Source organism: Neovison vison, chromosome 6, assembly GCF_020171115.1.
Source record: "Neovison vison isolate M4711 chromosome 6, ASM_NN_V1, whole genome shotgun sequence".
In the NCBI taxonomy this organism is placed as follows: domain Eukaryota; kingdom Metazoa; phylum Chordata; class Mammalia; order Carnivora; family Mustelidae; genus Neogale; species Neogale vison.
In genome coordinates, this window is record NC_058096.1 from 167,010,489 (window position 1) to 167,037,816 (window position 27,328).

Consider the following 27,328-nt stretch of genomic DNA (forward strand, 5'->3'; position numbering starts at 1 on the left):
GTGAATGAAAGGAGGCAACTAGTTTCTGAATTTGGATACACCTTTTTGCCAGACCCGGTCTGTGCACCGGTCGACCCGCGGCCGAGGCGGGAAGTCCCGCCCCCAGGAGCCCTGCCCGTCTCCTAGCAACGGTCAAACATAATTGGCTCAGCCCAAGCCCGCGGGCCTTCCTGCCGGCGTCCGCAAGACTGCGTCCTTGGAGCCTTCTCGCCTAGCGCCCGTGACGCCCAGGCTGCTGCCCAGCGCAACCCCTCTCAGGTACCGAAGGTCCCTCTCCTCCTGCCGCTCCAGCTGGGCACCCCCTTATAAACAAAACGTTAGCCAGCCTTCCTCCTCCACGGACTCTGAGCTTGTCCCCTGAACCCAGCACTCAGGGCCCATTCTGCCTTGCCTCGGGGGTTCTCGCCCTCTCTGACCTCACCAGACCCTTGCACGCGCTGTCCTCTTGCCCGGTTCGCCTGTCCCTACATTGCAAACATCCGTGCTTTGGCCCTGCTCTCACCCTGACGCTTCTCCTAGTGGAAACACAGGGTTCTCTCCCAGCTTTGCGGTCCTTGGGTAACTGACCTGGAGCAGGCATTCTGGAAGTGCAGGTGATGGACTTGTGAAAGGAGGAGCAGCCTGGGCTGTGGGGGGATAGATACTCAAGCTGGAGAAGCTGAGGTTGCTTGTTTTCGCGATCACTGCAAGCTACTATTCTCTGTGGTTCATTGTTGAGTGTCTACTGCATGCCAGGCCTTGGCCGTTCAACCCAGGACAGGACAAGGGATGGGAAGGAGGGGAAGGTGGGTCATCCTGAAAGAGGCAGGGCTTCCCTCCTGAGAACAGAAGGAGATGACAGCAGCGCCTTTATTTTCTAGCAGCCAGGAGTGCCACGCCCGTGGGTGCTCAGCAGCATGTCGCTGAATGCCTGGGAGTGGGAGGATGAGGACCCGGTGAGCATGGGGCCCATGTCCTCCATGGCCAGCTTTTACCAGTCTGGGAGTGAGTGTGATGTGGAGGAGTACCTGAAGGTCAAAGCCCAAGCCCAGGAGTTGGACTCTGAACACCCGTGCAGCAGCGAGTCCTCATTTGGGCTTGCTAGCACCCTCGACTCTGATGTGCCCCAGGCTGTCCCCTGCAAGTTCATCATCTCACTGGCCTTCCCAGTGAGCACTGGTAAGTGCTGGAGCAGAATCCCAACACCCCCTGCAAAAAGGGGTATGCCCATGACCTTCCCTCAGAAGTCTGGGACACCTGAGCTCCCTCCAATGGCTTCCCCAAGTGAGGTGTCCAATGCCAACAGCAGAAGTCAGGAAGGAAACTGCAATTTTAGGGGCCTGCTGTGGGCCCGGCCAGTAGATGATTAAATAGGCTTCCCGTGCTTAATCCTCTCAACACTAAAAGCAGGTGGTACTGTTTCTGCTTTTTGCAGGTGAATGAATGATGAAGAGATTACAGAATTGGTTCACATAAGCTGCCTTTGCATCACCAGATTCCTTGTTTAAGTTCTCAGATGTATTGAATGAAAATCTCCGAGTGTTTGGATATATCTATTATCTGTTGCCCCCCACCAAATTCTGCATAACAAACCCAAACAACTCCCCAAGTCAGGGGCTCCAAACAGGAATCCCTTGTTCTCCTGGATGAGCAGGTCAGCGGATCCAGGCTAGGTTTCCCTCGGTGGCTCTGTTCTGCTCCCCATGTCTCTCATCCTCCTCTGGGACATGTGGCTTAGCCAGACACAGTCTTGCTGTGGAAAGGCAGAGACACCTGGGCGGGGAAGCCCAGACATCCAAGAACTCTTCTGGCCTTCGGGTAGAAGGCTCACGTTTTGACAAAGCAAGTCCCATGGTTGGACCCCTAAGATCAGGGGCAGAGAAAAGAACTCCACCTCGATATACATTTTTTTTTTGTCTACTTGCAGTACACCCTGAAGATTAATTCCAGCTTCTCCTTGTAGTTCTATCCATTCTTGCCTCTTTGGTTAGACACATACTATGTTTAGAATTGACCTGTCTTATTGGTGACTTGAACTCTTTACTGCCAAGACCAGGGGGAGGTAGGCAAAGCGCCACAGGTGAAAAATGTAAGGAGGCACATGCTCTCAGCATCATGCAGTGAATTTCTGCCCTCTGTTACTCCACTGGCTAGGGGGCCCAGACCTGCCTCTCAGCCCCCCAGGCGGGGCAAGCAGCATGCAGGTGGGTAGCCTCCCAGGCTCTTTCTTGTTTCCGGGGAGATGGATGTGCTTTCCCATGTGAGGTTCAGCCAAGACTCATTAAATCCATGTCTTCTAGGTTATAAAGGAAAATATACAGGTTTGATGGAAAAACACAAGAAACACCCTAAAATGGACAAACCTGCTGCGAAGTTTCGCCGTTACTACCACATTGAGTATTTCCTTCTGCCAGATGATGCGGAGCCTAGAAAGGTTGACATGGTGCTGTTTCCCCTGGTGGCCAAAGTGTTCCTGGACTCGGGAGTAAAGGTGTGTGTGTGTGTGTGTGTACCTCACATAGAGTCTGCTATGGCGGAAAGTGCACTTGCTTCCCCTCGGAGCTTAGTAGAAACGCAGGATATCATGTTCCATCCCAGACCTACTGAATGAGAGTCCACGCCGACCTAATAATATCCATTACCAGACTTTCTATTTAGGTATCTTTTTCTAGTCATTTCTTTGGTGTTTTGAAACTTTTTGCCGCTCTTGTGATTTCCTTCTCTGCGTGAGTACCCCGTATGTCAAGGTGTGAGCACACCTGCCTGCTAGGACACACACACACACACACACCCCTACACCTGCCTGCCTGTGGCCCAACTCTGGCTCAGTGCTTGGAAGTCACTGGAAAGGGCAGGATGGGCAAAGGTAATTGCTTTGACTCTGTCTTTTTTCCAATAAACCCAGAAGTGTGACAGGGCCCTGGCCAGGACACCAATCTCCTGACGTGCGGTGGGAGATGGGGAGCGCCAGGCCCAGAAGGCAGACAGGTGGAGAACAGTGCCTTGGAGGGCAAGGCCAGTGAGGGTGGGTAACCTCAGGCTGCTAAGCCCCCCAGTCCTGCACACTTAAAGCCTCTTGGTGTTCTTTTATACAGACAGTGAGGCCGTGGCATGAAGGGGACAAAGTCTGGGTGTCATGGACCCAAACTTTTAACATCAATGTGACGAAGGAATTACTCAAGAAAATAAATTTTCACAAAATAACCTTGAAGGTCTGGGACGCAAAGGACAAGGTTTCAAGAAAAGTCCGGTATTACCGGTTAAAGAATACTGGGTATTCCGAAGATATGGGATCTTTCGGTAAGTTGGGTGTCCGTTTTATTTGAAACACTTCTTTTCTTTTTAAAATATTTTATTTACTTATTTGAGAGAGAGACAGTATGAGTGAGGAGGTCAGAGAGAGAAGCAGACTCCCCGTGGAGCTGGGAGCTTGATGCAGGACTCGATCTTGGGACTCCAGGATCATGACCTGAGGGCAGCCGCTCCACCAACTGAGCCACCCAGGTGCCCCTATTTGAAACACTTCTTCAGGCGTATGATTTCTCACCAGGAACAGGATCAAAGCCAGTGTCCGCTCTTTTCCTTCATCTCACCTTCCCGGGGCACATGTGGCTTTGGGTGTCAGTCCCTCCAGGACAAGCTTGAGCTTCCGGAAGTACTGCCCCCTGGAGTTGTGTCTGAGGGTGGGCGGTGTCTGTGCATGTGCGGCGCTCACCACCTCTACCTCTGCCACATTTCTGGACTCCTGTCCCCAGGCAGCACCCGCATGTAGGTTTCCCACTGGCTTGTCTCCTGGCTGAGTATTGGGTGGTTTTTGGTTGTTTTTTTTTTTTTTTTTTTTTTTTTAAGGATTTTATATATTTATTTGACAGAGCAAGAGACCACAAGCAGGGGGAGAGATAGGCTGAGGGAGAGAGAGAAGCAGGCTCCCCTGCAGAGCAGGCAGCCCGCGACGTAGGCCTGATCCCAGGACCCTGGGATCATGACCTGAGCAGAAGGCAAACACTTAACCATCTGAGCCACCTGGGCGCCCCATACTGGGTGTTCACTGATAAAAAAGACACCACGAAACAAGAGAAAACTTAAGAATCCCATGACACTGAGACAACCATATTAATCTTTTCATAGAGACCCTCTAGATTCTTATTTGGGTAAATAAATTTCTTAAAGATTTTATTTATTTGTTTGAGAGAGAGGAAGAGAGGGAGCACAAACAGGGGATGGGACAGAGGGAGAAGCAGACTCCCTGCTGCACAGGGAGCCCAACGCAGGGCTCTGTCCCTGGACCCTGAAACCATGACCCCAGCCAAAGGCAGACACCCAACCAACTGAGCCACCCAGATGCCCCTAGGTGAATATTTTGTCAATGCCAGAAAGTCTCTTTTTGAGCTCACCTCCAAGGAGAGCTAGGGAGAGTGGAAAGATCCAGGCTTGGAAGTCAGTCACCTCAGTTCAACCTGTCTCCCATCTTGAACTAGCCAATGATCTTGGGCACCCTCCCACTTTCTCTATTTATATGCTTCAAGGCAGGGTAATGGGAGTGTACCCAGCCCCCAGCAATGAGAGAGTGTGTGTTGTCTGTATTTAAAAATGAAAATGCTGCCAATTAAACTATGCTGTGGCGTTAATTTGTAAGGCGTGTCCAGTTTTGAGAAACGTGAAAATGTCATGGCAATGTGCGTCTGAGAAGGGATGGCGTCTGGTACCATTATCACTGTTGTTGGTGGCTCCAGACAAGTATAGTTATTTTGCAGTAAGCAAAGGAGACTGACACCTGCTTGAAGTGTGTGCAGCGCCAGAATCAGAACCCATTTTTTTGGTGACTAGCAGAACCCTCTGCTTTCTCCGGCTTTCCAGCCTGCCTTCTTGGGGAGGTTTTCTGGCATGGACATTTGGCCCTTCTGACTGTTCATCTTTCACTTATATCTGGGTTTTCTTACCCTCGGTGCTGTTGGCTGGTTCAGATCATTTCTTGCTGTGGGAGCTGTCCTGGTCTCCACCTGCTAGATCCCGGTAGTAGCCTCCCAGTTATGACAACCAAAATTTTCTTCAGACATTGCCAGATGTTTCCTGGGGAGGGGAGCAGAATGACCCCTGGCTGAGAATCACTGATTTATATCTAAACTACTCACTGTAGGGTTTCTGTATGAGAAAATGGCATTCAAAGAGACTTTTCTTACTTGGACCCAAGGAAAGACCCATGTCTTCAAAGCATGGGATTCAAAACCACCTGTGTTAGATGTGTCTGAAATGCTGCCTCCCAAATGCTGTGGGAGGTTGGGTGAGCCTGGTGGTGGGTATTATGGAGGGCACATATTGCATGGAGCACTGGGTGTGGTGCATAAACAATGAATTCTGGAACACTGAAAAGAAATAAAATAGAAAAATTAAAAAAAGAAAAAAGACATGCTGCCCAAGTGCAGATCCCAGGGTCTTTCCCAGAGCTGCTGAACCAGAATTTCTGGTAAACATGTGCCCCGAAGTGAGCTCACATTGGAGCACGGGTGCTGGGGCAGGTGTATGGGGCCATTGGAGCCAAGTCTGGAAAGGTAAATGAAAACAGCTGGCCAGGAAAGGAAGGAAGTGTGCTCTAGGCCCTGCAGGGAGGGCCATGGGCCTTCCTGAGTGTACTTGAAAAGATTGCACTTGGTCTTCCCCAAGCCCTACCTCACACCTGACATCACTGCCTCTTATGTTAAATAATTTCTTTCCATAAGCAGTGTATGTTCATTATGTAAAACAATTCAGAAATTGACTAGCACAGGAGCGCCTGGGTGGCTCATTTGGTTGGGTGTCCACCTCATGATTTCAGCTCAGGTCATGATCTTGGAGTCATGGGATGATGGTCTCGGTAAGGGGTGGTCTGTGTCTCTCCCTCTTCTCCTCCCCACGCACATTCTCTCTCTCTTTCTGAAATAAATAATCCTTTAAAAATTGACTAGCACAAGGGAGAAAGAACTAAGATAACATGATGCCTGGACCAGAGACAGACATTGCTAACATTGCTCTGTTCGTCTTGTGTGTAAGTAGAAACAGCATTTTAATAAAAATGCATTTGGTGTGCTTGTTGTCTTAAGTCCTTTTTTCTCCTTAAAAGCTGTCTTCTTGAAACTCTTGTCTGTGGGAGGGAAGCAACAGCCTGAGAGGTTTGGCTCATGTTCCAGAGAGGATAGGAAATGTATCTGGATGAACTATAGGTCCTCTGCCCGAACTGGTTAATTTTCAACCTGTTGCTGGTCTCGAATGGAACATCCCATCAAAAGTCAACATTCCTCCTCTATTAAATCTTCTCGGCTTCTTGGATTCTCAGTTACTGGACAAAGACTGCATCATTCACGAAGCCCCAGAGTCATACATGACCCAGCTATGCCCTCAGCTCTTGGCTGTCCCTCCAACCAACACCTGATTGGTGTCCCTGCCTCTGTGGGGCCCTTTGGGACTCTCTGCCTCTCAGCTGGCTCCTCCCTCAGCATTTAGGTCTCTTCTCCATCTCCTCTCTCCTACTGTAGTTCCCTGACTTGTCTATAGCCCTGACTTTGACCTTGGCACTCCGTTGTTCTGCACCTTTTTATGGCCGTCTGGTGGCTTGGGGAACCAGGTCCGTCTTCTGAGTCTGGCCTTGAAGGCATTCTCTAATTTGTTCCCCAAGGCTCCTTTCTCACCGCTATTCTCACCTTCACTTCTGGTTCCTGAAAACACAAGGGTTTTCCTGGTTGTGAGCCCTGCCTTCAGCTATGGGGCCATACCCAGCGGGCTCTTAGCCTCCTCTCTTTCTCCACAATCAGTACCTGTCCTGCAACACTGAATCCAATCGCACCTCTTCTTCACCTCTTCCTTGTAGCTTCCATTATCTGCATTCATTATTCCTCCCGTGTTGGTTACTGCTACAAGCATACGGAGTCCTGTATTGATAGAATGAAGGAGAGAGGGCTCCTCTCCCTAGCTGGCTTCAAGGAGCCCTGGGGGGTAGTTCTGGCTCAGTAAGTACCAGTTCTCTGACCATAGGAAAATTACATAAGTGTCATACTCCCCACCTGTAAAATAGGGGAAGTGGGAGTGCCTTCCTTCACGTGAAGCACCATGGTCAAATGGAAGGACGCATGTCAAGTACTTAATGGTCTTGTTTGGAAGAAGCCATTGCCAGCTAAGGTTTGGGTTTCCTGGCATTCTGAAGCAGTGCCTAGGCGTCTGCTCCTGCAGGGCAGGGGCCCTGCCTCTGTTATCTGCCTGTTCCGTCTATAGCCCTAGGAGAGTGCCATACAGGTAGAAGGTGTTCCGTAAGTATTTCTGATTGGTTTGAGTCAATGGTTCTTCTCCTGTCTTCTAGAAGAAGTGAGAAGTTTGGTTTTAAATCAGAGAAGATTGTCTGCACAGGCCCCCCACATCAAAGAGGAGTGGAACCAGGAAGATGCACGAGATAAAGCAGAAAAAGCAGGAAAACACATCAAGTCTTTGCGTGGTGAGTGGAGATGACCTTTGTGGACAAGCTGGGGGAAGTCAATGGCAGGGAAGGGGATAGGTGGGTGTCGCTGGTGTCGTGCATGTACACTAGTATCCTTCCTTTGTATCAGCAACTCCTGCTGGTGCTGGTTCATTCTGGAAGGCATCACTGCTCTCAGTGCAGGAATCACTTTTTGCGGTTGGTCCTTCTTCTTTGTTTAATTTTTATTTAATGACTTCCAAAACTTTTCTAACCGTAGAAGTTACATGTGTGTGGTTTGCTTTTAGAAAAGTCAGCGACTGTGGAAAAATATAAAACAAGCAGGGAAAACAATCTATAGTTCTATCACCAGGAACAAACATTATAATATTTTGGTTATTATGTTATGGAAAATACCTTTGTTGTAAGTTTTTTTTTTTTACATAGATAGGGTTGTTCTGGATACATACCTTTGTATTCTGAGATGAATATGTACCTACATGCACTTTCCTATTTACTTAAGAACCTATTTACTGAAGAACTGCATAAACTCCATTTGTGGAGTCCATAATTTTTCATCTGCTGGTGACATTGTAAGATTCTCTGTAGATGGGGACGTAGGGATCTTGGGAGTGTTTTCAGTATTCTCTGATGTAAACAGTGCTGAATTAGACAACTGAATAGTGACTTTTTTTTCCTTTTTTATTTCACCCACCATGGGGTGTTATATAAGAAATTGGTGGCTTCCTCACGCCTCCATTTGTCCAAATAATCCTCTTTAGTCTGTGCATTCATTCATTTACTCATTTATTATTAACCAGCCTTTTTATGCTCACCGCTGCTTGGTGACTGCCATTACAAAATGGGTAAAGGACCCTCATTTCTTAAGGAACTAGAATGGACCAGGAAGTCCATTTGCTAATAAATATTATCATATTCTCACCCAGCGGAGTTTGAAACTTTTCCCAAGATCCCCGAGGGAGATGAGAAGGTACTCAGAATGGAAGAACTTTCCACAGTTCGGTAAGGATGGAACCATGCTATTTCAGCGATTGGGAGTGGAACTCCCTCTTGCATAAACCGTACAGTGTCTCACCGAGAGTCATGTGGATTTTTAGTAACTTAGCTAAGTCGGAGCTCATGCAATCCAGGTGAAATTAAAGGAACAGAGAAAGGAATGCTTGTGTTTATGAGCGCAGATATGCCCTGTGCTTTTGCACATGTTGGTTTACCTCAATTCTCATCATGGTCACTCTGAGAGATGGTATTATTACTGTTTCCGTTTTCTTCATAACATAACAGAGTGGTTAGTGATTTGCTCAAAGATTTAAAACTGGAATTCTTGGGATCTTGGGAGTGTTGGTAAAGCCAGGACTCTAGGACTTCAGACTACCAAGTCCACAGCCTTTCCTGCTACGAGTGCAATTGCTCTTAGAGCCTAAGAAGGATCTGGAGATTCCTTGGATGCCTTGGAGGTCCAAAGGTTGAAAGGAGGCCCAGCTGGAGGCTTGGGAGAGTGGGATGGGGAGAACCAAGAAACTGTGTAATTAAAAAATCTTGACTTCTAAAAAATTGTTTTTTGTGTTGAATTGATGCATTAATTTGAGAAGAACTGACATTTTTACATTCTGAGGCTCTCCCATCCATGATCATGGTATATCTTTTCACCTAATTCAGCTCCTCCTTTATGATTTCTAATAGAGTTCAAAAAAATTTCTTCCTATAGATGTTGGATAATTCCTGCAAATGAATTCCTGGATATATTAGAGTTTTGACTGCTTTTATAAAAATATATTATTTTCCATAATATTTCTAGTTAGAAATTGATAATACGAGTGCGGTCTGCAGAGCAACAGCATCAGCATGACTGGGAACTTGTTAGAAATGTGGACTGTCAGGTCCACCCCAGGCTTATTGAACCATACCAGCATTTTCTTTAACAGCATTTCCAGGTGATTCATATGCACATTGAAATTTAAGAAGCTTTGGTTAGAGGAATGCAATGTCATTTTTAAAAAATCTGCTCATGGAAAAAAAAAAAATCTGCTCGTGGGACATCTGGGTGGCACAGTCAGTTAAGCATCTGCCTTTGGCTCAGGTCCTGATCCCAGAGTCCTGGGATCAAGTCCCACATCAGGCTCCTTGCTCAGCAGGGAGCCTGCTTCTCCCTCTGAGTGCTGCTTCCCCTATTTGTACTCTCTTTCTCTCTGACAAATAAATAAATAAAGTCTAAAATAAATAAATACAATAAAAATCTGCTCCAGATTGGTCCAGTAAATAGATTCTTCGGTCTGGTCCCTGCTTTTTTTCACCTTCATTTATTTTTCTCTCCGTGAATTTTCTAGAGAAACAGCTCTTTCTTTGGGAACAGCAGTCGGCATGGAGATGGAAGGAGAAGATCATCATGAGAGATCATCATTTAACAGCTTAACAAACATGTTAGAAAAGCAAAAATTTCAAAGTAAGTTAAGATGGGATTTTGGAATTTTATAATATAACTAGACTTAGAAGCATTATGAAATATTTCAAATTCAGAATACCTCAGAAAGATTGTTGATATGTGACCACATGTTACTTGAAAGTAAGAAAACACTATATACCCTTTCAACTTACCCATTGTCTCACCCCATCCAGCCATTCCAACCCACCTTCTCCCATTCATTTACCTGCATCATTCCACCCATTTGCACAACAGCCTTTCCCACTCCTGCCAATGCTTCCACACTCCTGACTCATGATGTCATGAACGCGGGGAGCATGGAAATAAAATCTCTAAAGTTGACTGTAGACTTTCAAATAAATAACTGCATTCCTATGTGATAGATGCTGTGGTAAGTGTAGGTAGGTATGTTGAAGAAACAAAGAGTCAGCTTTATAGAAGGACTCTCAGAAGATAAGAAGTTCTTCGCTTCTTATGGTAGAACGAGGGCAATTGCATTCCAGGTTGCAGGAACCACTCATGCGAAATCTGTAGTCTTGGTGACAGACCAAGAGGCGAGGGTCCTCAGAAGCTACTACATTGACCTCTTCCTTCTCCTTCTTCTTTTTTTTAAAAAAGATTTATTTACTTATGTGACACAGAGAGACACAGTGAGAGAGGATACGGAAGCAGGGGGAGTGGGAGAGAGAGAAGCAGGCTCCCTGCCGAGCAGGGAGCCCGATATGAGGCTCGATCCCAGGACCCCGGGATCATGATCTGAGCCAAAGGCAGACACTTAATGACTGAGCCACCCAGGTGCCCTGACCTCTTCCTTCTTAACCTTGTTCTCTTCACCAGTTTTTCAGCCAGCAGTTAGGTTTCCTGTATGAGGTGGAATATTCTAGAACTGGTGCACTTGCTGCCTCCTGGGATGGCTCACTTCCTGTTTATACAGCTGTAATTGGTACAAATCATTTCCTTAACTCTTTATCCATTAAGTCCGCTTTTCCTTGTTCGAGTTCAACATTCTGAAGCTGCAGAGAGAAGTGACTGCTCCAGGCGGGCTCTCTGCCAGGCATTGGAAACACAGTTGCTCACATTCCCTTTTTAAGGCCCTAGAAGACTAGTCCACGCTTTCATATTGGAACAGTGTCAGCTCTTTGGAAAGTTTTCTCTTTTCCAGATTAAATAGCCTCACCTTTTAAAAATATTCTTTAAGCATTTGAATGAGATTTTCAAACCATCTTTTTATTTTGAAAAAAAAAAAAAAATAGAAGAGAACACCAACAAATACGATGTATGTACAATTTAGGCGTTGAGATTTTGCCACATTTCCTTCATTTTTCTTGCTCTTTCTCCTTCTTTCTTTCTTCCTTTGTTTCTTTCCTTCCTTTATTCCTATTTCCCTCTCATCCTTTCTCCCTCCAGCCCTCCCATCCTCCCTTCCTTCTTTCTTTTTGAGAAAAAGAAGTTTACATGTAGACTCCTTTGCATCTTGTGCTTTTAAGAAGCATCCCCTAGGGGGTGCCTGGGTGGCTCCATTGGTTAAGCATCTGCCTTTGGCTGAGGTGGTGATCCCAGGGTCCTGGGACTGAGCCCCATGTAGGGCTCCCTGCTCAGTTGGCTGTCCACTTCTCCCTCTCCTGCACTTGTGCTTTATCTCTCTCTCTCTCTCTCAAATAAATAAATAAAAATCTTTTTTAAAAAGCATTCCCTATCCTACATAGAAATTGGTGTGACCCTTTCCTGCCACCCCATTCTTTTTTTTTTTTTTTTTTAAGATTTTATTTATTTATTTGACAGAGATCACAAGTAGGCAGAGAGGCAGACAGAGAGAGAGGGGGGGAAGCAGGCTCCCCGCTGAGCAGAGAGCCTGATTCGGGGCTCGATCCCAGGACCCTGGGATCATGACCTGAGCCAAAGGCAGAGGCTTTAAACCCACTGAGCCACCCAGGTGCCCCCTTCCACCCCATTCTTTCTGACACATTCAATGTTGTATTGATTTTTGTTTTTATGAGTTACAGAAATGCCTTCATACTGTACCTATCTTCTTGCAACTGGCTCTTTGCATTCAGCTTAACTTTTGAGGTTTATTTGTGTCCACATGTGTAAGTCCAACTCCTTCCTTGTAAATTCTATAAAGGGCCCCATTGGAGGGCTGTGCATTCCTACACCCATGGACTCCTCACTGAGAGACATTTGAGTCATCTCCAATTTCCCACCGTCACCAACACAGTGATAGCGATCATCCTTATGCAGGTCTCTGTGTGTCTGTGCTACAGAGCCTAGGGCATTTGCCCAGTGGGGTCAAAGGGCATGGGAAACGCACCTCGACCCCTCAGGAGGTATTGCTGGTTTTTATTCTCTGGGTTGTACCTATGTGCCCTCCTGACAGAAGTCCTGAGAATTCCAGCTTTTCCGTTATCAGTCATGCTTGGCATGGTCAGGGGCTTACTTCCTGATTCCTTGTGAACTCGAAAGCATCTCCTATGCTTATTTGGTTATAATCTTATGTAATTTGGCTATTCCTGCTTCTTGGCTTACTTTTCTTTTTCTTTTTCTTTTTTGAAGGATTTACTTATTTATTTGACAGAGATTACAAGTAGGCAGAGAGGCAGGCAGAGAGAGAAAAGGGGGAAGCAGGCTCCCTGCTGAGCAGAGAGCCGGACGTGGGGCTTGATCCCAGGACCCTGAGATCATAACTTGAGCTGAAGGTAGAGGCTTAACCCACCGAGCCACCCAGGCACCCCTTTCTATTGAGTTCTAAGCTTTTCTCTTAAAGATCTTATTTATTTATTTGAGAGAAAGGGAGAAATTTGAGGGAGCGGGAGAAACAGACTCCCTCCTCAGCAGTAGGGGGCTTAGAACTTGGTCCCGGGATCCCAAGATCATGACCCGAGCTGAAGGCAGATGCCTAACTGCCTGAGCCACGTAGGCAACTCTAGGTTTTACATTTTTTTCTTATGGATTCAGAAGCTTTATTCTTTACATCTTCTGATGATTATGTGTGATCACTTACACACCCTATACACACCATAGGCTGGGGTCTGTAAATTACCCATTTACTCTATGTGTGCTGGTTTTGCACACCAGTTATGTAACTATTCCTTTCCAGTTTGTACTTTCCGTGATGTTTAAGAAATCCTTCCTCATCTGGACATCAGTAGAGTCTCCTGTGTATTCTTCTAATTAGTTTGAAGTTTTTTGTTTTCCACCATTAGTCTGCCTTTCATTTTGCCTATGGCATGAGGTGCCCTATAATTTTATTAGCCTCCAGATGGAAAGTATAATTAATTGACTAGTCCGTCCTTTCTCATTGATCTGAAATGCCACCCCGGCATCTGTTAAGTCCCCTATGTGTGCAGTGTATTTCTGGGCTTTCTGTAGTCTGTTCCATTGGTCTTTGTATCATGGAACAAATAGCTCATGGCTTTAATTACCATAGATATATATATGTCTTATTGTCTCCTCCCCCACCCCTGCATCTGAGCTTGGCACAGAGCTGAATATTTTATGTACCTTTGCTCATTTACTCTTTTCAACACCCTACAAGGTAGGCAGTACTGTCCCCATTCTATAGGTGAGGTGACTGAGGCTCAGGATGGTTAAGGAAGGGGAGATGTGGTTCCAGAACCTTGGTGGTCTGACTTCAAAGCCCAAACCTCAGCCCTACACTGTGGTTAAGAGCTGACTTGGGGGAGGAGTTTGGTATGTGGTGATGTTGCTCTTCATCCAACCTCGGCCCCCTCTGCCCATGTTCTCGGGATGACCGGCTGGGAGATCAGGATGGCCCTCATGTTCTTCCTGCATGTAACTGACAACCACTTTGTCATCTACATGTAAACACTTCTTCTGGTTGCTGGGGAAGGGTGGTAGCATAAAGGATGACCTCCGCTTTCCAGGGTCTTCCAGAACCTCTTTGAGTCTCTGTAGCACGTATGCATTCACATACGGGAGCTTGGATATGACCTCCTTGGAACGCTTGTTTCCTTCCTTTGATTTCACAGTTAAAAGGAAAGACTCAGAGGGGAGAAAGAAGAGCCAGAAGAGAGGGAAGAAATCTCAAACAGAGGAGGAAACTGACCTCAAGATGGAAGGAGATTGGAAGCATGGTACCTTCTCCACCGAGCTGGCGGTGATGCCACTCCTCGCAGGTGGGCGACCCCTGGTCCCAGCAGGTCTTGGTTGTTTTGTCCCATGTGGCTAGAATGTCCATAAACAGGGTGCCCGCATTGACCAAGCCTTTGTTCTGCCACCTAGCTTCATGCCCACAGTCACTTCAGTGAAGTGGAGGTAAGCTTCTCTGTTGTACAGAGGAGGACAAGGAGGCACAGAGAGGTCAGATGTATTGTTCGAGATCACCTAGCAAGTAGGGGCAACGTCAGGGTTTGAACTCACGCCTGATTCTGAAGAAACTGGTGAGAGTAATTGTGCTAATTTTGTTTGCGAAATAAGATGCTGCTTTTTGTAAGCACTTTCTTGCAGATGTTTCTGAAAGCATCTAGTAGAGGAAAGAGGGGAAGGCACCAGTGTTTCCCTCTGGTCCTTTACTGCTCATCGCAAACTCTGAGCCTCCCAGTAAGCTTGCAGGAGTGCTGTCGGGGTGCCCGCGCTTGGTTCTGTGAGGAACCAAAACTTGGAGAAGGCAAAGCAATTCACTTGGGATCACATAGCTCAGGGGCAGAACTGGGGTTCCGTTCCCTTGCTCTGTAAGATTGATCACAATTTGGAAACTAGGTTATCTACAGTTGGACAAATAATAAGTAGGTATGCGTGTTATATCCCTAGGTCTTGATAATGGAAAGCTCACCATGTATTTTGGGTAAAATTACATGACTTTGTTTTTAAAATAGTAATATGGGGGGGGGTAACCCTCTTTCTTTTCAGAGAAAATAGTTTCCAGTTTATTTCATGGTTGGTGGGGGGGGGGTGGAATGTAAGGGGGATTGTGGTTGGCTATTAGGGTGAATGTGCGCCCTCTACTGGCCAATCTGCAGAAATTTAGGCTACTGTCTTGAGCCGGCCCAAACCCTTGCAGTGGCTTGCGGTTTACCCCATAAACGTTACACAGGTGCCAGGAAAATCGAATGCTCACTAGCTCTTGTATTGACAGCAATACGTTTTTGAGGAAATACCATTAACTTTTCAGTTTTCCTTTTTAAATGGATTTTTGAAAATCAGCTTTCACCTGAAATTGGGCCTTGAATTCAGGCTGTCTTAGTTTTCCTGGAGCAATGGAGTCTTTTCTAGAGAAGTGAGTTTTCAGAGATGCTTACCCCCCTCAGGCTGTGGTCCAGGAAGAGCTGGCCTCCACACCGCGGTTTCAAGCTCCTGCTCAGGGCACACATCTCTGGGGCATACCTTGTGGGCTGAATCCCCAAGAGAAACTGGTGCCTAGAGGTGGGTGAGCTCTGGGTGACCTGTTGACTTTGTATCGAGGTTGATTTTGCTTCCTAATTTTGCTATGGGAGGAAGGAGAAGCTCAGATGGTCTCAAACAGCCTGGCGTGACTTTTTCCAGCAGGGTGAAGCCCAGAGGTGTCTGCTGGCCCCCCCACTCCCAAACTGTGCCGTCACGGCCCTGTAATGGTTCAGTGATTCCAAGAGCACCAGTGACAAACAGACTTTGAATCTTGGCTCAGCCACTACCCAGCAAGTTGACCACTTCCTCTGAGTCCTTCAGCTCCATATCTTCATCTGTAGAATGGGGGGAGGATTTCTACCCCGGAGGGCTGCAGTAAGGGTCACGTGAGATAAGGTGCATAAATTTGCACATAGTAGGACTCAGAGAGGTTACCGAATTGGAGCCACTTCTGTCAGAACATTTGGGTGGGCTGGATACAGGGTGCTGGGCCTCCAGCAAGAAAGAAAGACAATCCTTCCTTCCTTATACCGATATCACGGTTTATGGTCTTTAGCTAAGAAGGGCCTTGGCTCGGCAGGCCAACTGGATGTTTGTTTTTGCCATAAAATAACAGCATAAGATCATTCTAAAACCAGCATGGTAATTTTTGCTCATCATCTTTGATTTCGAATTAGGCCCTAGGCTTTGCATCCCTTAGTGGTGAATATTGGTTGGCCAGTAATCCATTACGATTCTAAAAGGACTGTGGAGTGATCTCTTGATTTTTGTTGCATAGTGGAGGGGCCAAGTGTTGCCAGGCAGGACTGGTTTGGACATGCATTCCACACTTCTTAGCTGAGAGACCTGGGATGCTTTCTGAACATTTCTGGATCCCAGCTTCTCTGTCTAGAAAGCAGAGATGGAAGCTGCCACACAGGGCTGTTAGAGGACCCAGGACTTTAATGCACACTGAGGTCTGGCCGGTGTAGATGAACCCCGATTGCGGGGTCTGTTCCCAGGCTCCTCTTCTCTTACTCCAGAGCAGGGGTTCTCAGTGTGGGCACTTGTGCCCCTAGGGGGACATTTGGTCATATGAGGAGGTTTTTTGGTTGTCACAGATGGGAGCGGAGGGATGCTGCTGTTCCATAAAGCAGTGGATTGTCCCCACAGCCGAGAATTCTCTGTCCCCGAGTATCTGTGGTTTTGAAGTTGTGAAACCCTACCCTGGAATTATGGCTGAGCCCTCCCTCACTGAATGGCGGTTCGAGTGCACATGGGTGGTGGAGATTTCTTCCATACTGGGCAGTCTTTTTCACAAAAAGGTTTACAGAGTTCTAGAATACAAGTCATGATTAGTTATGGCCTTGACGAGTCAGCTCTGTTGAAGAGAAAGCCGTGGGAGCCCTGAGAGCTGTCCCCAGCAGGTGCACATGGCCCCATGGTCACACCGGTGGGCTCAGCCACACACCCGGGGCCCATAACTTGTTTTGGAAGGGAACCTCTTTCAGAGTGTGAGCGACTGGGCTTTCGTGTGCCCTAGAAATACATTTACAAACCTTGTGAAAGGAGCAGAGCTGGTCTTTCTGCGTGCCCACTACATGCTGGGTGGCGTTCCCAGCCCCTCCGCGTACATATACCGTCTTAATCACCCTAAGCACAGTGGAATCTCTGCCCATATGAAGAAAGGAAGCCCCACAGAGCCTCTGACTTGTAGGTCACGTGACTATGGTGTGCGCCTAGGCCTCTCTGCTTGCACAATGGAAGATTTGACCCCTCCCCAACCCCCAACACCATTCATTATTTCTCCTCCTGGTATGGACCCCTTTCACGCGAAAAAGATTCTCCCAGCTATGTGTGCCCCACACAGTGGCTCCGTTTACCCGCCCTTTTCCCTAGTTGCACTCCTGCAACACGGCCCTACCCAGAAGTGTGCTGTGCTCAGTCCAGCTCTGTCGTACCAGTTGTGTTCTACGTCTGGAGCTGCGCTTCTCCGCTTGGACCACACCCGTTAAAGCAGCACCACCGGCCGCCACGACAGAGACCCTGGCATTCCATGCTCTCGAACGTCTTCTCTTCTAAAGTCATTGCCTGAAGCAGCACCACCCAGAAGAGCTTTCTGTGGTGATGGAAATGCTCCAGAGATGTGTGGTCTGGTCCGGTAGCTCATAGCTACACATGTACTAGGCATTTGAAATGTGACTCCTGTGATGAAGGAACTGCATTTTAAATTGTATTTAGTTTTATTTATTATTTGTAAAGATTTTTTTATTTATTTGTCAGAGAGGGAGAGACAGCACAAGCAGGGGGATGCTGCAGGCTCCCTGCTAGGCAAGGAGCCCGACGCGGGGCTCTATCCCAGGACCCTGGAATCATGACCTGAGCTGAAGGTAGATGCTTAACCCACTGAGCCACCCTCGTGTCCTGCCTGGAGAGCTTTTAAAAACCCTAGAGTGGAGGCTGCATCCCAGACCCAGTAAATCCGATTGCTTGAGGGTCCCACCTAAGCATCGGTATCCCTATAGATGATTCAGGAAATGCTTAAATTACAAGATGGCCATCAAGATTAAATCACAACAATTAAATTCTCTTAGGGAGCTTATGGGACCTCAGTTTGAGAAAACCACATAGAATGTGCTGACAGTAGGTGTTTGCTAATTGTTGTTTTTTGGGTTTTTTTTTTTGGTTTTCTTCTCTTGGTTATAATTTATCTCAGGTTGCCTGATCCCTCTGTACTTGTCTTGGAGCTGTCAAGAGCCACAGTCTAACACTGTCTGTATTTCCCTTCTGCCCCCTCCAGGATGGCAAACTATTGTGAGTCGTGGTAGGGGGAAGTCTGCCAGCATTTTAGATTGTTTTTTGACTTTAAAAACAGAAGGTCCTATCATGACTGAGGAGCAAAAGCAGGACTTAAATCCCTTGACCATAAAGATAAAGTGTGTTTCCTGCCTTCCATCACAACCTGTTCCCTTCCATGAACTAGAGGTAAGATTGTGTCAGAAAAATTGGTTGGAGAGCTCTTTTTCCCATCCGGTTGCCCATTACATGTCATCTCTAATTCCCCACAATGGCCTGCTGTGAGATGTATTATCATCCCTATTTCACCATTTAGGCTCTCACAACGAGATATGAGAGATCAGGTTCCTGGGTTTAGGAGCTACTAACTCTCAGTGTCTCCCCACTACACCACAGATGTCTTTCCAGTGCAGGTAGTGAGCCTCCCATCAGAAGAGTCCCCAGGCTTCATAGAGACAGGAGCAGTGCTCACGTAGATGCTCACTCATTTTGAACGAACTGGGTTTAGCACTGATATTTACCCTGGGAGTTTCCTTCTTCTTCTTCTGATGGGATCCTTGTCTCCTGGATTCTGTCTTCCTTTTGCTTTGTTTGCTGTCTGGTTTTGCTGGAACACATTTTCCTGTAGCTTCTTGAGGAAAGGTTAATGAGAGATACTTGTTTTGAGGTCTCATGTGTCTGGAAATATCTTTATTCTACCCTTACTCTTGATTAATAGTTTAACTGGGTAGAGAATTCTCATTTTTCTTCAGTTTTGAAGGCATTATGTTTTATGTTCCATGTTGAACCTTTGGATGAGCTTTTTTTCTTTTCTCAAAGCAGTAGAATCTTCTTTCTGTTTTCAAAAACTGCTTGATTAGGTGTCTTAGTGTGGGCATATCCATATCCATATATTATACTTCCATTTTGAAATAAAAATCCAGAGAAATTACCCTTTGCCTGTTTTTTCCCCCCAGTGGCTATGTCTTATGTAACAACAGTATAATATCAAAGTCAGAATATTGATAAATGTGTGTGTGTAGTTCTCTGCCATTTTATCACATGCATGGATTTATGTAATTGTCACTGCACTTAAGATACAGAACTATTCCATCACCACAAAGACCTCTCATGCTCCCCTTTTATAGTCACAACTGCTTTGTAACCTTGCATTATCCCTAAGCACTAATATGTTTTCCATCTTTATAATTTTGTCAATTTGAGAATGTCATTGCTGCGGATTGAATTGTGTTCCCTCAGAAAGGTATGTTGAACACTTAACTTCCAGTGACTCAGAATGTGACTTTATTTAGAAATTGGGTCTTTATAGAGTTAATCTTGTTAAAATGAGGTCATCAGAATCCAGTATGACCAATGTCCTTATGAAAAAAGGAAATTTGGATGTAGAAACTGACACAGACAGAAGGAAGACTAAATGAAGAGATGTAGAGAGAATGCTATGTAATGAGTAGACTTATGTTGTCACAAGCCAGGAAATGTCTGGGGGCTACCAGAAGCTGGAAGAGGCAAGGAAAGATGCTCCCTTAGCACCCTCTGAGGGAACATGGCTTTGCTGACATCATGATTTTGCACTTAAAGCCTCCAGAACCATGAGACAATGAAATTCTGTTATACTGGGCGCCTGGGTGGCTCAGTGGGTTAAGCCGCTGCCTTCGACTCAGGTCATGATCTCAGGGTCCTGGGATCGAGTCCCGCATCGGGCTCTCTGCTCGGCAGGGAGCCTGCTTCCTCCTCTCTCTCTCTCTGCCTGCCTCTCTGCCCACTTGTGATCTCTCTCTGTCAAATAAATAAATAAAATCTTAAAAAAAAAAAAAAGAAATTCTGTTATACTAAGCCACCGAGTTCATGGTAATTTATTATGGCAGTCCTAGGAAATGGACAGTTATATAAATGGAAACATCCAGTATGAGACCTTTTGAGATTGGCTCCCCTTCCCCATTCAGCATAATGCCCTTGCATTTAGCGAAGCCATTTTTTATTTACTTTTAATTGTTTTTTAGGACCATTTACATTTAGTGCAATTATTGATATTTTAGAGCTTAAGTCTGCCATTTTAATATTAATTTTCTATTTTCTGTTTCTTTTGTTTCTTTGTTTTCTTTTTCCTGTGTTCCTGTGTGTTCTTTGAAACTTTTTAGAATTCTATTTTGATTTCTCTGTAGTATTTTTGAATGTATAGGTTTTTAGTGGTTGCTCCAGAAATTATATTATGCATACATAACTTATCACAGCCTACTGGTGTCAACATCTTTCCAGTTTGAGTGAAGTATAGAAACCTTACCTTCCTCCAAATCTGTTTACCCTATCTCATTTATAATTGTCTTAAATATTTCCTCTATATAGACTGAGAACCACTTCAAGATGTTTGACTTTTTGCTTCAATGGTCAAATGTAATTTAGAAAACTCAAGAGGAGAAGGAAAGAGTATTGTATTTACCTATAAATGTGCTCTTTCTGGGGCGCCTGGGTGGCTCAGTGTGTTAAGCCGCTGCCTTCGGCTCAGGTCATGATCTCAGGGTCCTGGGATCGAGTCCCACATCGGGCTCTGTGCTCAGCGGGGAGCCTGCTTCCCTTCCTCTCTCTCTCTGCCTGCCTCTCTGTCTACTTGTGATCTCTCTCTGTCAAATAGATAAATAAAAATCTTTTAAAAAAAATGTGCTCTTTCTAAGAATCCATGAAACAAGATGGGATAGGGAGGGAGACAAACCATAAGTGACTCTTAATCTCACGAAACAAACTGTGGGTTGCTGGGGGGAGGGGGGTTGGGAGAAGGGGGGTAGGATTATGGACATTGGGGAGGGTATGTGCTTTTGGGTAAATTGGAAGGGGAGATGAACCATGAGAGACTATGGACTCTGAAAAACAGTCTGAGGGGTTTGAAGTGGCGGGGGGGGTGGGAGGTTGGGGTGCCAGGTGGTGGGTATTATAGAGGGCACAGCTTGCATGGAGTACTGGGTGTGTTGAAAAAATAATGAATACTGTTTTTCTGAAAATAAATAAATTGGGAAAAAAATGTGCTCTTTCTAATGTTCTGTTTTTCCTTTCTGATGTTCCAAGATTTCCATTTTTTTTTTTTTTTTTTGCTTTTTAAATTATTTCTGTTTCAAGAACTTCCTTTAGTCATTCTTTTAGGGTAGATGTTATGACAACAAATTCTCTGTAGTTTTTCTTTGAGATGTCTTTATTTCTCCTCTATTCCTAAATGATAGCTTCACTTGATTTAGAATTTGGGGTTGACATTTCTTTTTCTTCAGCATTTGAAAAAAGTTGTGCCACTTCCTTTTGACCTCTATGGTTTTTTTATGAAAGATCAACTATCATTTGAATTATTCTTTCCCATTGTGCTGGGTGGCACTTATCTCTTGCAGCTTTCAAGTTTTTTTTTTCTTTGTCTCTGGTTTTTGAAAGCTTGACTCTGATGTCTTGGTGTGGATTTTTTCGGGATTTATCCTGTTGGGTTCACTCAGTTTTCCTAAACTTAAGTTTATGTCTTTTGCAAAATTTGGGAAATTTTAGCCATTATTTCTTTAAAGAAAAGATTTTATTTATTCATTTATTTTAAAGAGAGCAGGAGAGGGGGGCAGAGGGAGAGAGACAGGGAGCAAAGCAGACTCCTTGCTGAGCGTGGAGCCGGACACAGGGCTTGATCCCAGGACCCTGAGATCATGACCTGAGGTGAAATCAAGAGTCAGATGCTTAACTGACTGAGCCACCCAGGTGCCCCACCATTATTTCTTGAAGTACCTTCTAGCACTACCCTTTTTCTGCTCTCATGACTCCAGTGTCATGAATGTTAATTCACTGTTACATCCCACAGGCCCCTGTCTGTCTTCCTCTATGTTCTTCAGGCCGGGTAATTTATATTGTTTTATTTTCAAGTTCACCAAGTCTTTTCTCTACCCCTTCCATTCTGTTATTAAGCCCATTCACTGAGTTTTAAATTTTTAGGTATTGTATTTTTCAATTCTAAAATTTCCATTTAGTTCTTCTTTTATCTTCTATTTCTTTGATGAGACTTTAAATTTTTTTCATTTGATTCAATCATGTTCATACTTGTTTTAAATCATGTTCATGCTTGCTTTAAAATTCCAAACAATTCCAAGATGTGTCAGTTTGGTGTTAGCATCTGTTGATTGTCATTACTCATTTAAGATGGGATTTCTCTGGTTCTTGCTATGATAAATGATTTTTAAATTATATCCTGGACATATTAGATATTAAGTTATGAGACCCTGGATCCTATTTAAGTCTTATGTTTTAAATCTTCTGCCAGTGGAAGAAGGGGAATGCTGTCTTATTCCTGTCAGGTGGAGGTGGTAGTCCAGGTTCGCCAGCCAACAACCATGCCCTAGGGTCAGAGAGCCTTGCTACTACATGCTTCGCACATGACCTTGGCTAACCACCACAGTGGTGCAGAGGCCACATAAGTACTGGATGGTGAGGCACGATTTTGGCCTCCACTCTGCCTCCCTTGATGCCCTGTTACTGCTGGGCAGGGATGAAATCCTCGACTCCCCACTTGATCTTTTCTCATGCCACCCAAGTGACGGGAATTGCTACAGTCAGACAAGGGTGGAAATCTGGGTTTCCCGTTTGACTTTGCTTATGGGAGTGGGTTGGGGCTGGTTTCCTTCATGGTGTTTGCCTGAATGTTCTCTGGCTCACTAAGCTGCCCCATTCTTGTTTCTTTGGCTGGAGAGAGCAGACTTCGGGGGGATTTCCCCCCCCCAAATCCCATTAACGTTTCTGAGTTTCTGTCTTCTCCAGCACTTAGTCTAGAATGTATGAAGCAAGTAGAAACCCCAGAGAATTCATCACAGTCCTTAACCTTCATCTCTCCATCCTTCTGAGTCTCGTTATGTTTGTTTTATATATAAAGCCCAGAGTTGAAAGCATCTGTACTTAGCAGGAAAAATAGGAAAAAGTGTGTTTATTTCATTGTGGTCCTGAATAAGAAGCCTATAGGTATATAGATATACATGTACATTTTAAAAAATTTTTTAGATTTTATATTTAAGTCATTTCTGTACCTAATGTGGAACTTGAACTTAAAGCCCCATGATTAAGAGTTGCATGCTTCACTAACTGAGCCAGCCAGTGCCCCTAGGTGTAGATATATTTTGTTTTTATTTTAATCACTTGGTACTCATCATGTCAAATGCACTCCTTAATCCCCACTACCTGTTTCACCCATCCCCCTCACCTCCCCTTTAGGAACCATCAATTTGTCCTTGGAAGTTAAGATTCTGTTTCTTGCATTGACTTTCTATTTTTTGCTTTGCTCATTTGTTTTGTTTCTTAAATTCCACATATGAGTGAAATCATATAGTATTTATCTTTCTCTGACTATTTCGCTTAGCATTGTACTCTCTGGTTCCATTCATGTTGTTGCAAATGGCAAGATTTCATTTTTTATGGCTGAATAATATTCCATTGTATGTATATTACCACATCTTCTTTACCCATCCATCTATCAATGGACACTTGTGCTGCTTCCATAATTTGACTATTGTAGATAATGCTGCTATAAACATCAGAGTGTATGTATCCCTTTGAATTAGTTTTTCTTTTTTAATTCTTTGGATAATATCTAGTAGTGCACTTGCTTGGTCATAGGGTAGTTCTATTTTTAACTTTTTGAGGAACCTCCATTTTGTTTTCCAGAGTGGCTGCACCAGTTTGCATTCCTACCCATAGTGCAAGAGGGTTCCTCTTTTTCCACATCCTCACTAACACCCATCGTTTCTTGTGTTTTTTATTTTAGCCATTCTTTTTTTGGGGTGGGGTGGGGAGTGTGTGAGTATGTGGGGAAGGGCAGAGGGAGAAGGAGAGAGAGAATCTTAAGCAGAGTTCATGTTCAAGGTGGCGCCTGACATGTGATTCAGTCTCACAACCCTGAGATCATGACATGAGCTGAAATAAAGAGTCAGATGCTTAACTGACTGAGCCACCCAGACACCACTGATTTTTAGCCATACTGACAATGTCTGTTCGTGTCTTCTCCTCATTTCTAAACTGGATTATTTTTGGTGGGGGGTGTTGAGTTGTATAAGTTCTTTATATATTTTGGGTAATTTTATCCATTATATCATTTGCAAATATCTTCTCTCATTCCACAGGTTGCCTTTTAGTTTTGTTAATTGTTTCCTTCCTCATGCAGAAGTTTGTTTTTTTAAAATGTAGTCCCAAGAGTTAATTTTTGCTTTTGTTTCCCATGCATCAGGAGACATATTTAGAAAAAAGTTGCTGCAACCAATGTTAAAAAGTTACTGCCTTATTCTCATCTAGGATTTTTATGGTTTCAAGTGTCACATTTAGGTCTTTAATCCATTTTGGTTTTGTTTTTGTTTGTGGTGTAAGAAAGTGATCCAGTCTCATTCTTTTGCATGTAGCTGTCCTGTTTTCCCAACACAATTGGTTGACAGACTGTCTTTTTCCATTGGATATTCTTGTGTGCTTTGTCAAAGATTGGCCATATAGTTGTTGGTGTATCTGTGTATTGATCTGTGTATCTGTTTTTATGCCAGTACAATATTGTTTTGATTACTATAGCTTTGTAATAAAACTCAAAGTCTAGAATTCTGATGCCTCCTGCTTTCCTTTGCTTTTTCAAAATTGCTTTGGCTATTTGATGTCTTTTATTGTTTCATACAAATTTTAGGATTGTTTGTTCTAGTTATGTGAAAAATGTGATTGGCATTTTGTTAGGGATTGCATTAAATGTGTGGTTTGCTTTGGATAGTATAAACATTTTAACAGTATTTGTTCTTCCAGTCCATGAGCATGAAATGTCTTTCCATGTCTTTGGGTTATCTTGGATTTTTTTTTTTTTACCAATGTTTTTATAGTTTTCAGAATATAAGGCTTTTATCTCTTTGGTTAAGTTTTTTCTTAGATATTTTATTGTTTTTGGTGTAATTGTAAATGGGATTGTTAATTTCACTTTCTGTTGCTTCATTATTAGTGTATGGAAATGCAATGGATTTCTTTTTTTTACATTTTAGATTTTATTTATTTATTTGACAGAGAGAGATCACAAGTAGGCAGAGAGGCAGGCAGAGAGAGAGAAAGAGAGGGAAGCACGCTCCCCCCTGAGCAGAGAGCCCAATTTGGGGCTCAATCCCAGGACCCTGAGATCATGACCCAAGCCAAAGGCAGCAGCTTAACCCACTGAGCCACCCAGATGCCCCTATGGATTTCTTTACATTGGTTTTATATCCTTCATATCCTTTTATATCCGGTTTTATATCTGGACATATTTCTCTGTCTCCTGACTTTAGCAGTTCTAGCAGGGATTTTTTGGTGGAGTCTTTCAGGTTTTCTATATATTGTATCATGTCATCTGTAAATAGTGAAAGTTTTACTTCTTCCTTACAGGTTTGGATGCTTTTTATTTCTTTTTGTTGTCTGTTTATTTCTTTTTGTTATGTTCTTTTTTAATGTTATGTTTATTTCTTTTTGTTAACGTTCTTTTTGTTGTCTGTTTGTAAATAGTGAAAGTTTTACTTCTTCCTTACAGATTTGGATGCTTTTTATTTCTTTTTGTTGTCTGTTTATTTCTTTTTGTTGTCTGTTTGGCTAGGACTTCCAGGACTATGTTGAATATAAGTGGTGAGAGTGGACATATTTGTCTGTTCCTGACCTTAGGGGAAAGACTCTCGGGTTTTCACCATTGAGAATGATATTAGCTGAGGGTTTTTCATATAAGGCCTTTATTATATTGAGGTATGTCCCCTGTAAATGTACTTTGTGGAGGGTTTTTATCATGAGTAAATGTTGTACTTTGTTAAATGATTTTTCTGTATCCATTGAAATGATCATATGGTTCTTAATCATTTCTCTCATTGGTGTATGTATCACGTTGATTAATTTGCAAATTTTGAACCACCCTTACCACCCAGGAGTAAATCCTGCTTGATTGTGGTGAATGACTTTTTTAATGTATTGTTGGATTTGGTTTGCTATTATTTTGTTGAGGATTTTTGCATTCTGTATTCATCAGCGATATTGGCCTGTAGTTCTCTTTTCCTGTGGTATCTTTATTTGGTTTTGGTACCAGGTAAGCTGGCCTCATAGAATGAATTGGGAAGTTTTCTTTTCTTTTCTATTCTTTGAAATAGTTTGAGAAAAATAAGTATTAACTCTTCTTTAAGTGTCTGGTAGAATTTGCCTATGAAGCAAATGGTCCTGGACTTTTGTTTGTTGGGAGTTTGGTGATTACTGGCTCAGTTTCTTTGCTGATAAATCATTTGTCTAAATTTTCTCTTTCTTCCTGATTCATTTTTGGTAGCTTATGTTTCTAGGAATTTATCCATTTCTTCTAGGTTCTCCAATTTGTTGGCATATAGTTTTCACAATATTATCTTATACTTGTTTGTATTTCTGTGGTGTTGGTTATCATCTCCCCTCCCTTATATATGACTTTATTTGATTATGTCCTTTCTCTCTCTTATGTTGATAAGTCTGGCTAGGGGCTTATCAATTTTATTGATTATTTTTGAAAAACTGGCTTCATTAATCTTTTTTTTTTTTAGTTTCTATATCATTTTTTTTCGCTGCTCTAATCTTTTATTATATCCTCCCTTCTGCTGGCTTTAGCTTTGGTTTGTTGTTCTTTTTCTAGCTCCTTTAGGTGTAAGGTTAGGTTGTTGAGATTTTTCTCACTTCTTGAGATTGGTCTGCATTGTTATAGACATAGCAGTCATTTTTGCTATGTCATTTTTGCTATTTGCAAAGTTCACAAAGGTTTGAACTTTGCATTTTTGTTTTCATTTGTTCCCATGTACTTTTTAAATTTCTTCTTTAATTTCCTGGATGACTCATTCATTGTTCAGTGGCACGTTATTTAACCTCCACGTATTTGTGGTCTTTCCGGGTTTCTTCTTGTAATTGCCTTCTAGTTTTATAGCATTGTGGTCAGAAAAGATGCATGGTATGACTTTGATGTTCTTGAATTTGTTGAGGCTTGTTTTGTGGCCTAACATGTGATCTATTCTGGAGAATGTTGTGCATGCACTTGAAAAAAATGCGTATTCTGCTGTTTTAAGATGGAATGTTCTCTTTTTTTTTTTTTTAAGATTTTATTTATCTGTTTAAGATAGGGCATGGGTGGGGGCTAAGGGGCAGATGGAGAGGGAGAAGCAGGCTTCCCACTGAGCAGGGAGCCCCAAGTGGGGCTCAATCCCAGGACCCTACATCATGATCTGAACTGAAGGCAGACACTTAACTGACTGAGCTACCCAGTTGACCCTAGGATGGAATGTGCTGAACGTATCTGTTGGACCCATCTGGTACGGTGTGTCATTCAAAGTCATTGTTTCCTTGCTGATTTTTGGTTTAGTTGATCTTTACATCAATGTAAGATGAGGTGTTAA

The 27,328-nt window shown here is 43.9% G+C and overlaps 1 protein-coding gene across 2 annotated transcripts in view; it reads left to right on the top strand.

Moving 5' to 3' along the window:
• Positions 1-2,308: 2,308 nt before the first annotated feature.
• Positions 2,309-27,328, top strand: part of CFAP92 (cilia and flagella associated protein 92 (putative)) — a 67,137-nt gene continuing 42,117 nt past the window's right edge. Inside the window, exons 1-7 of one of the 2 annotated variants that reach the window (XM_044252900.1) lie at positions 2,309-2,470; positions 3,075-3,279; positions 7,307-7,438; positions 8,347-8,422; positions 9,745-9,860; positions 13,826-13,972; positions 17,959-18,143. In XM_044252900.1, coding sequence (XP_044108835.1) covers positions 2,333-2,470; positions 3,075-3,279; positions 7,307-7,438; positions 8,347-8,422; positions 9,745-9,860; positions 13,826-13,972; positions 17,959-18,143 — 999 coding nt within the window. In that variant the 5' untranslated portion in view covers positions 2,309-2,332. The remainder of the gene's footprint in view (positions 2,471-3,074; positions 3,280-7,306; positions 7,439-8,346; positions 8,423-9,744; positions 9,861-13,825; positions 13,973-17,958; positions 18,144-27,328) is intronic. The other variant, XM_044252901.1, reaches the window with a different exon arrangement.